Raw genomic sequence first — 10,802 nt, forward strand, 5'->3', positions numbered from 1 at the left:
TAAGCATCAGTTGGTAAACAAGCAGAGCACTTTGTATTATGTTACATCAAGCACAAATAGAACAAAGAAATCAAAACCAGACACACAGCCATGTCCCAATTCACAGCATCATTTTATATCAGTATGTATAATAATAATAATAATAATAATATAACAACACAAACAAGAACACAACGCTCACTGTCATTTCGGTATATATATAAGCCACCCAAACCGCGTATCTGCAATCAAAATCGACGTTGTTTATTGGACTATATGATAGTAATTCTGATTAATGTTGCTACACATGCCAAATCTGTCAAATTCCTCCGTGTGTACATTTTGAACATACAGTTCTTACAAAACCAAACACATCGGACCCACCTACAACAGGGGCAAACCAACGCAAAAAGAATCCCAAAGCTAAAATCACAACCCAGGTTCCAGGAGATCTTGGCACGAGAGCCGAAGAGTTACACGGATGCGGCTGGTACGGTGGGCTATTGTATTCTAGCCAGCAGCGTGACTGGGTTTGCCATTGGGTGCACCTAAGGGATGGTTCCCGCCAGGTTTTGAGGCACCCATTTCCTCCAGGCGCTTCCACATGGCGTCTCGTTTTGAATCAGATTCCGCCTGCTTGAGCTCCTCGTCACTGAACCTCTGGACGCACTCCCCGAAGAATGTGGAATCATGGTCTGAGAAGATCTTGCGTACGTTCAGTGTCAGGCTACGGACAGCTTGGTTCCAGTGATCTCTGGAGTTTCTCTCGAGTGCTGGATAGATGATCGGTAACAGCACCTTGTAGTTTTGCTTAATTAGGGTTTCAATATGGTCATTGTTCCAGAGAAACAGAGCCCGCTCTGCCACCTATGAACAGAAAAGGAGAAAAACATAAGTCATAAATGCTGACTATTGCTAAAAAAACTGCATCAACCTAATGCTGAGCATTTCTTCACCCAGGAAGCCAGCTAAAGTAGTGCTCATATTCTATTATCGATAGGCTACAAACTGCTCAAGTGAACATATAAGATATGTCTCTAAACAAAACCACCAGATACCATCAGCAAAGAAAAAACTACATTCCATTTCACATAATCAGCAGGATCCAAGCAGCACACGTACACAATTATTAAGTAGAATGATTAGCAAGAGGGTAGCAAATAATCATGCTTCGAATACGCAAAGGCCATGTTTAAAACCTGTTTTAAGATGACCAGAAAAAGGAAGACAGTCAGGAATATAAGAGGAGGATTTTACACATAGCAAAGACAGGAGCGATAGTCAGAAAACACACGCGACGGCTTTCGAGTAGCACCTCCAGGCAGTGGCGAAGCTAGAGCAAAATTGAGGGTGCAATTAGTCTAGTGGATGCATACTAATTTTTTCTAGGGGTGCATATATGGTGAAATTTTAACCGCGTCTATAGAATTTGCATTTTTGAGGGGGTGCATTTGCGTCCGCTAGGTACAACCTAGCTTCTCCCCTACCTCCAGGTCCCGAGGTCGATCCCCCTCGGGAGCAAATTTTCGGGCTTGGTTAAAAAAATCGCATTGTTGTGCCCCGCCCTCTCTCGGGACCGGAATCCTGCGCGCCACCACCCTCCGGCTGGGCCGTTGCAGAGTGGGCAGTCGATCAACCCGTTAGTGATGGAGGCCAGGGTTCAAGGGTTTTCTCGGCCGGGACCACCTCTTCTTAATACGATACCGGGAGGGAGAGCTTTCCCTCCCCGGCCAATTTTTTAGTCAGAAAACACACGTTTGAGAGTCAGAGTCTCAGAGATAGATGAAGAGATGCCACTGATAGGCAGAGGTATGAGCAAATGCAAGAATATACAGATTTCAGCAGGCAGAAATTGATAAACAGGTTACATTCCAATGGAGCAATTCACTAATAAAACTGAAAGAATCCCATACATGAAAACAGAAAGGAGAATGTGAGTGCACCCCAATTCAAAATATGGGAAATTATAATGGCTTTGGCTTACTATCCAATTTGGGCCCATGAATACCACTTTTTGATACATGACATTCCTAATGACTTCTACTGTGACTTTTGTTTCAGTAGATACAAAACAAAACGTTTGTATGTGAAAGTGTGCTTAGAGCCCAGTTGAGCTTTCCAATTTCTCACACGCTTCTAATCCAGTTACTGAGAAAGAAGGCATATAAAGGTATAAAACCTCTTAAGGTCTATATGCAACATATCAGTTTCTAAGTATTTAAGGCAGGAGAAACAATTTTTAAAGGCCAAGGAATAAATTAAATGTAATTACAAAAAAGGTGAAATGGCTTAGAACCAATGATTTATTTAATATTCCCATCACAGATAGCATGTACATGAAACAACTGAAAAACATGTACATAATAAATTGTACACTAAAAAACATTCAGTGGTCTGGAGAGAAGGTATCTTAACAGAAAAACAGGAGGCACTATCAGCATGTACATAAATTATACATAAAAAAAGACACCCAGTGGTCCATGTAGAAGGTATCTTAACAGCAAAGCAGGAAACATCATGAGCATTGATCTTTTGCACACTTGGTAGAGCAAGGATTCGCACTTGCACTAGAAGTCATTGGGGGAATTAGTAGATTATACTTGCTATCCAACTTGGACAGCAATTGATATCTGTTTTCTACATGAAATTCATGATGATAGCTTTTACAGAAATGTTATATACAAGTATATTTAAAAAATGTTTGTTAATTAAGTCCCCAATGGCCCAATCTGATTATTACAAAAGAGGGACATAAAGATTTAATTACCATGCAACAGATCAATTTCGAGATAACTTTAAGGTACAAGAAGAAAAGAAAATGAAAAAATAGTATGCACCTAGAAGACTCCAACTCTAACATAAGAAATTGATATGCTATTTTGTAACTATAACTTTTAAAAATGACCTAGCAGGCTAGCACCAACCCTATTTTGTTATTAATCATAGACTAGCTTATATCAGAACAACTAAGAAGTCCATGTGCACAAATTTAAATGAAAATACACACCATAAACCTGGTGTGTATCTGAAAAAACAAATCTTTACATAGAGTGAGTGCTTTACAGTAGCAACAAACACATGTCGACACCTGACTTGGTGAACGTCTTCTTCCTCGTGTTCAAGATCTCCATGCCCAATGGCCTTAGAAGGAGAAGGGGGCCTCAGCCACGGTGGTGGTTTGAGGGGCGGCAAGCAAGGCATTGGGAGACAACTGGATGGCCAGAGCGCGAGCGCGGGGGGGGGGGGGGGGGGGGGGGGGGGGGGGGGGGGGGGGGGGGGGGGGGGGGGGGGGGCTGGTGCGGTTGAATGAAGAACAGTACGAGAAATAGACCTGCTCGCTGGTACCATTACCAGCGGCCACACACTGGCATCTGAAAAGGGAGTCCTAGAAAGTGGAGACACTACCAATATTTTTCCCATGTATATTGGGAGAAGAACTGTAGCTAATTAAATATATGCAGGCAAAAAATTGTGAAATCATAGAGCTAAAGTGGTAGGAGCACGTGTGTCATAGGCTAGACGAACCAGCAAAATAATTTGGTAGAAATTGCTGAAAAACTTAAGTATAGGCGCAGTAAGTTTTTGACCTGGAAATGAAAGCTGTTCATGCTACGGCTAATCTGACGGAAGAGTGGAACCATGCATCTTTGGAACTCTGCAAGCTGTGTTGCCTCTAAAACCTCCTCTAACTCACCCAAGAACATCACCTCCTTTGAACTGTTCGTCACAGGCCAATATTTAAGTAAACCCCTAATAACTGTGTCAGCAAGTTTGCAGTCCTTCTCAACAAACTGTGTGATGCAATACGATAGCTGCTGATGGTACATAGATACACATTTCGGCTTGTGAAGAGGGATCAGTGCACGAACAAGGAACAATTTGTGCTCTTCCTTAAGTGGAAGGGCAAACCCATTGATAATACTGCCCAGGATCTCCAACAACTCTGCAACACCATTATGTTTCTCTGTTTCGAATATAAACCTGTAGAATATGTTGTTAATTGCTTTCCTGATGAATGGTCGATGGACCATGAATTTACCATATATTCGATGAAGTATCGTCTTTAGATAGTCCCTTTCCCTGGGGTCCTCAGAGTCAAAAAGGTCTAGCAGCCTAAGGATAAAGGAATGGTCTATATATCTCTTGGCCAACTTTGCATCTGTCTCCTGTGAAGCTACAAATCTCAAGAAAACCTCGTACACGATCTGTAGGTGAGACCATGCAGGATCCATGAGAGGCTCATCCTCCTCCAGATCGACCCCTTCAATGGCTTTGTTCTCACGAGGTGTGGGGCTGGAGCTCCGGAACAAATTAATTGACACCATCTTTGTGATCTCCAGCATGACAACCTCAGAGAACTTGCCATTAGCGGAAGCGACGTAATCAACAAGCTCCATAAGTGTCTGGCGCTTCACCTCCTTCTCCTTGAGGTTCTTAGTTGGATCCACAAAGTCATACACAGCGCAACATAGGCTCACCTTCTTGACAAACAAATTCTGCTTCTCTGACATGGGCACGTCCTTGAATGCCGGTAAGGGTTCATTGGAGTGATACACCACAGCCCCATTCATCACTGGATTCGGAATTACACCAGATGGAACTGGGTAATCTCCATTTCCAGCCCTTTTGTTACCTGGGTCCATGCTCCTCGCAACACTGTAGGAATTCGACGGCTCAGTTCCATTCCCCGCAGCAGCAGCTTCCCGGCTATCCCCAGCCTTCCCCGGCTTCCTCGGCAGCCTGCCAAGGATCTGCTTAATCATCTTCCACCAGACCCAACCAAAACCCTAGCAGTACAAATCCGCCACGGAAGCGAAGAGGGGATCTACGCAGACCTGCGGCTCGTGTGCTGAACCAGCAACCACCAAGATCCCACCAGACCCGAGCCGATGAATCCACCGGCCGGCCAAGAAACCACCGCCCTAGCTCCGATCCCCCGGCGGAAGCGGAACCGACCAATCAAGCCGCCGAGATCATTTGAACCGATACGAATCAGACCTGCTCAGGAAGCCACCCCACCGCCCGGGCCTGAACGGATCAGGCCACATCTCCATGGCCCGAAAAATCCAGTCTTTCTCCCGCTCCCGGAGGCCGGAGCCACCGCCGGCGGCCGGCCGGCGAAATCTTGGATCCGAGAACCGCAGAGCACAGGGCACAATCGGATGTTAGAGGATGATGAGGGCTGAGGGCGAGGTGGGGAAGGAGGGGAGGAACCTTTTCTTGGGCTGACAGGCTCTCTTTCTCTATCGTTTTTGGTTCTCTCGATTTGAGAGGTCTGGAGGTCCCCAAAAGTAGCAAAGGGAGATTGGGGTAGGAGTAAAAGCTCGCACAAGCGGTGTACGAGGCTGCGACTGCAAGGAGAGCCAGATGCAAGGGAAGGGACGGCAGCCGGAATGTGATGTGTCTTCAGTTCTTCACAGTAAACAAACTGTTCTCGGGTGAGCTGGATAGCTGCTGCTGTCACTTCTGTTTAGCCTCTCTCGGTCCCATTTTGGTATCTGGGTTCTGGGCAGAGGAGAGAACCTTTCATCGATGCGCTAGTGCTGGACAAGGAACGGGGACTCTGGCGCTCTTTACTCTGTCACTTCACCTCAACTACCGGCACCGTTTATAGTAGTATTATTTTTTTAATAAAATACAAAAATATATGTTTTATCGATTAACTATGTATGAACGTGGTATACACGTTTTTTTCTTATTTTTCATAACCATACAAGCTAATGGACGTGGGCGTTGAAGTTAATGTTCGGACCTAGAAATAAGTATAGCAAAAGGGACAACAATAAAAACTAAAAAATTGGTGTTTCATAGTAGTGAGAGAAGAGAAGGTTATAACTTTACATGTTTCTACCATTTCATGAACTTGGGTTACGCGTGCTCGGATATCGCTTTGTGCCAGTAGATGCAGTTGCTCGCTTGCCCTAGTGCACTATAATCTATTCTTTTAATATTTCATCAAGTAAAATACATTAGCGGCCTTTAAACATATAGCATTGTATATTCCGATCTCTAAGCTCTTAAAATACACATCTAATGCCCTTAAACTTATGAAGTTGTATTGTCTTAGCCCCTAAACTCTCAACATGTACATTTCTAGTCCCAATATTTCTAGTCCCAATAAACTTATTTTGGTGTCATCACATGTCTAAATAGTTTGGACCTTTGATAACACAAAAAATAAGTTTAGAGATTCAAATCACACGAAACCGTACAAGTATAAAGACAAAATGTGTATGTTAAAAAATTAGAGACAAGAACAATACAACATCATAAGTTTAGAAACCTTAGATATACACTTTGAGAGTTTAGGAACCAAGATGATATATGGCTACAAATTTAGTGACCACCGGTATATTTTTTAACCTTCTACGACAGCTACATTGGAAAGTAACAACAGCTACAATCGCGTGGCGACTGGCGAGTGGCAACCTAGAAATCTCGCCGCTGCATTCTGCATGGCAGCATGAGAAAGCCCGCCACCGCCGCCAGGAGCTATTGGGTATGTTTGGTTCGGCTTTTTTCTGGAGAGCTTTTCTGAAAAGCTGGCTGTGGGGAAAAGCTGGCTGTAGGGATAAGCTGGTGGTCAGAATCTGGGTGTTTGGTTCGGCTGCTGTGGAGAGAAGCTGGTGGGTAGAATATGAGTGTTTGGATACACAGATTATGAGTTTGTAGATTCCGATTAAAAAAAGAAAACTGATAAATACAGATAACCAACTAGTGCATTACGGGACTGACCGAATTATTAAATATCAGTGTCTAAAGTCTATATGCTTAAATGTCCAAATTATCGTATTGTTAACATCTGAACATGAGGATTAAAGGTACACTTAACAACTGCAATGGCAGCAGCGCATGGATAGACTGTGTTGAATTTACGTGAGTTAAACCTTTGTTAGAAACGAACACGTTCCTTGCCTTTTGCCATGCTAGACTCAAGCCTAAAACATACGAACAACATCACACACTAGTGTGCAGAATATGAAGAGGTACTGCAGGAATCACCCGCTTCCTCGCGACGCGGCCATAGAGCCGATTCTCCATCTACGTTGAAACGGTGTGGTGGGAAGAAGCGCTTCCAGGAGAATCTGGTGGAGAATCCAGCCGTTTGGCACCGAGATCCAGCTTTTCCCACCAGAAGCTGCACAGAATCTATTCCAAACAGGCCCGAGATCAGCCGGCACGCGGCTCCGCAGAGCTGAATAGCTGCTGGACACCAGCAAATACAACCACCAGCAGCTACTAACCCGCCAAACCCAGCACATTCCCCCGCCACTCCCAGTACCAAACTACCAACACAAACACATGCAGCATTCTCCGGCGGCCACAACGGCACGCACAAGACTAAAAGGCTCTGGAAAGCGGCGCGGCAGAGCATAGTGGACAGTTGGACACCGCGCAAGCTACTCCACGTCTGATTGCATCGCGTCGCGCCGCTAATGCAAAAAGCAAGCGCGGCCACTTAAAAGCCTAACCCGGCTTGGCTTTTCGTTTCCTAGGCGATGGCGCGGGCGGCGGGCTGCAACGTGCGGGGAGCGTGCGCGTGTCTGCCAGGCTTTCAGTATACCAGGTCAGCCTCGCTGTAGCCACAGTTGTGCAGAAAATAGCACGAACGCTAATCTACCTGACTTCCATCAGTGGCAGAGTGTGACTTAAAATCTGGATAGAGCCAAGTCGACATCGTAGGACACTAGCTACGGTTCTAATTCTAAGCTCACAGATAGTGTATTGTGCACCAAGGCTATATCAGAGTCTATAAACCATAACCCCCTAAATTTGAGATAAATTTAGCAATCACCAGTTGTATCCGCGTATTTCTGCATTGCACCTTGTTTCGAGTTAAGGCCAATCACTCATAAAACAATGTATGACAGTCATATAAGGCTATTCTCAGCTTATTGTCTAGACAAAGTTGCCACGTCATATGTTACCATAGAAGATATGATTGTTCCAATATATAATATTATGTGTTATTTCGTAGTCTCTACAGGACAATTAAACATGAGAGTATGAGTGGTGGGCCACTTAGATGGTTCATATTTTAAATGGATATGATCTTGCGCCAAAGTGGTATCTCCTTTAATATACCGCTTTATTCTCTTTTTTTAATAATATGCCACATCTAACCTACATGACATATTAAATGAGTTTGGTATTGTGCATTGGGTGTGGAATTTTGTCCACTAGTGTGTGACCCAATTCAAATAAAGAAGCCAAAGTGATGTGAGAGCGGGTATGAGCAGAAGCGGGCCCAGACATTTGATATTGGGTATTCAAAAATTCAAAAGATTAAAGAAATTAGTGCTCTAACGCTATTTTGTGTAATACATTATTGGTAAATTACTATAGATCACAAAAAATTTGGGTATTCAATGAATACCCATGAATACCCCCTGGGCCCGCCTCTGGGTATGAGGCTTTAATCCCATATTGCTTATCTAAGTATGAAAGAACCAATTTATATGTGTGAGTGTTCGCTACACTTCACATGAGATAAATAAAGGGCTATGAATAATGCCACACACGCACGCGCTCGCTCGCGTTTTGCGTTATTTATGGCGTGACTTGTGACGATGCGTGATCGCGTCGTCACGTGACGTGTTCTAAATAGTATTTTTTTGCCTTTTTGTTTGTTTGGTTATCAAATACCACACCTAGATTGTCATATCAAATAGGAGTAATGGCGTGCACGTTAGGCGCGAGATTTCCGAGTGATTGCGCGTAGAGATATTTTGAGGAGCGATTCCTGAAATTTAGCGAATCGAAATCAAGAAGGTTGCGGCAACCCCTCTATAAAAGAGGACATCCCTCGGTTGGAGGAAATACGCGAACATCAACCGACTCGTCCTCTTCTTCTAATCTCTCTGTGCCACCGCTTCTCTGCACTGTCGTCCCTTCATCTATCGCGCAACAGATCAAGAGAGAGCGATTCTCTGAACCGTCGACGACTATCTGACGACCTGCATGGGTGTCGACGAATCAGGTTTCTGGGAAGTAATTCGTGCACACCCGCTCGTGTTCCTTACCATTACTCATGGAAAACATTGTAAGTAAATCTGCATTTTCAGCTTATTGTGATGATGATCTTATGGTTAGATCCATTGCCGATTCTTCTTTTATGCGTTAATCTTGTTTAGTTAGTGAAAGAGAATTAGGCTTACACCTATTTCCTAATTGATTTTGGTGGTTGAATTGCGCAACAGAAATAATTGGACTAACTAGTTTGCTCTAGTCTATAAGTTCTACAGGTGCCAAAGGTTCACAATAAGTCAATAAAAAGACCAAGAATGGGTTCGACAAAGTGAGCAAGGGACAACCGAAGTGTTCCCTGGTCTGGCGCACCGGACTGTCTGGTGTGCCACCGGACAGTGTCCGATGCACCAGGGAACTCCAAGCTGAACTCAACACCTTTGGGAATTCTCAGAGGCGCTCCGCTATAATTCACCGGACTGTCCGGTGTACCACCGGACAGTGTCCGGTGCCCCAAGGGAGAGCGACTCTGAACTCGTCAGCTTCGGGAATCTGCTCCGCTATAATTCACCGGACTGTCCGGTGCACACCGGACTGTCCGGTGTGACAGCGGAGCAACGGCTACTTCGCGCGCAACGGTCGACTGCAACGCATTAAATGCGCACCTGACAGTCTACAGGACTTGTCCGGTGCACCACCGGACAGCCAGGCTGGCCCACAAGACAGAGCTCCAACGGTCGGAATCCAACGGCCTGGTGACGTGGCTGGCGCACCGGACTGTCCGGTGCACCCGTCGACAGCAGCCTCCACCAACGGTCAAGTTTGGTGGTTGGGGCTATAAATACCCCAACCACCCCCACATTCAAGTCATCCAAGTTTCTACACTTCTACACCTTACAAGAGCTATAGCATTTAATACTAGACACATCAAATAGATCAAATCCTCTCCCAATTCCGCACAAGGCTTTAGTGATTAGTGAGAGAGATTTGTTGTGTTCTTTTGAGCTCTTGCGCTTGAATTGCTTCTTTCTTTCATTCTTTCTTGCGAACAACTCAATTGTAACCAAGGCAAGAGACACCAATTGTGTGGTGGTCCTTGCGGGGAAGTTTGTTCCCGTTTGATTGAGAAGAGAAGCTCACTCGGTCTGAGGGACCGTTTGAGAGAGGGAAAGGGTTGAAAGAGACCCGGTCTTTGTGACCACCTCAACGGGGAGTAGGTTTGCAAGAACCGAACCTCGGTAAAATAAATCATCGTGTCTCGCTCTTTATTCGCTCACAATTTGTTTTGCGCCCTCTCTCTCGGACTCGTTTATATTTCTAACGCTAACATGGCTTGTAGTTGTGATAAAGTTTGTAAATTTCAGATTCGCCCTATTCACCCCCCCTCTAGGTGACTTTCAATTGGTATCAAAGCCCGGTGCTTCATTAGAGCCTAACCGCTCAAAGTGATGTCGGGAGATCATGCCAGGAAGGAAATGGTGACCGGCGAGAAGCCCGCTACAGGCTCCATCGGGAGAGTCCTACAACAAAGGGAAGGGGAAGGAAAAGGAATCCCCTTCACACAAGTCGCGTCGGAGCGGTGATAAGAAGAAGAAGATGAGGAAGGTGGTCTCCTACGAGACCGACACCTCGTCGCCATCCACCTCCGGCTCCGACACGTCGTCCGTAACTTCTAAGCGCTATGAGCGCAAGAAGTTTAGTAAGATCCCCCTACGCTATCCTCGCATTTCTAAACATACGGCATTACTTTCCGTCCCATTGGGTAAACCACCAACGTTTGATGGTGAAGATTATGCTAGGTGGAGTGATTTGATGCGATTTCATCTAACCTCACTCCACAAAAGTATATGGGATGT

General features: G+C 45.0%; 1 protein-coding gene across 1 annotated transcript; it reads right to left on the bottom strand.

The window, feature by feature from the left end:
• Nucleotides 1-223: 223 nt before the first annotated feature.
• Nucleotides 224-5,353, bottom strand: LOC100501635 (Serine/threonine protein phosphatase 2A 59 kDa regulatory subunit B'). Its single transcript, NM_001196316.1, has 2 exons — nt 3,567-5,353; nt 224-846 (listed from the first exon to the last, which is right to left on the bottom strand). The coding sequence occupies exons 1-2, from the start codon at nt 4,740-4,742 to the stop codon at nt 490-492; spliced, it is 1,533 nt and encodes a 510-aa protein (NP_001183245.1). The 5' UTR covers nt 4,743-5,353; the 3' UTR covers nt 224-489.
• Nucleotides 5,354-10,802: the final 5,449 nt, after the last annotated feature.

Source organism: Zea mays, chromosome 10 (assembly GCF_902167145.1).
Source record: "Zea mays cultivar B73 chromosome 10, Zm-B73-REFERENCE-NAM-5.0, whole genome shotgun sequence".
In the NCBI taxonomy this organism is placed as follows: domain Eukaryota; kingdom Viridiplantae; phylum Streptophyta; class Magnoliopsida; order Poales; family Poaceae; genus Zea; species Zea mays.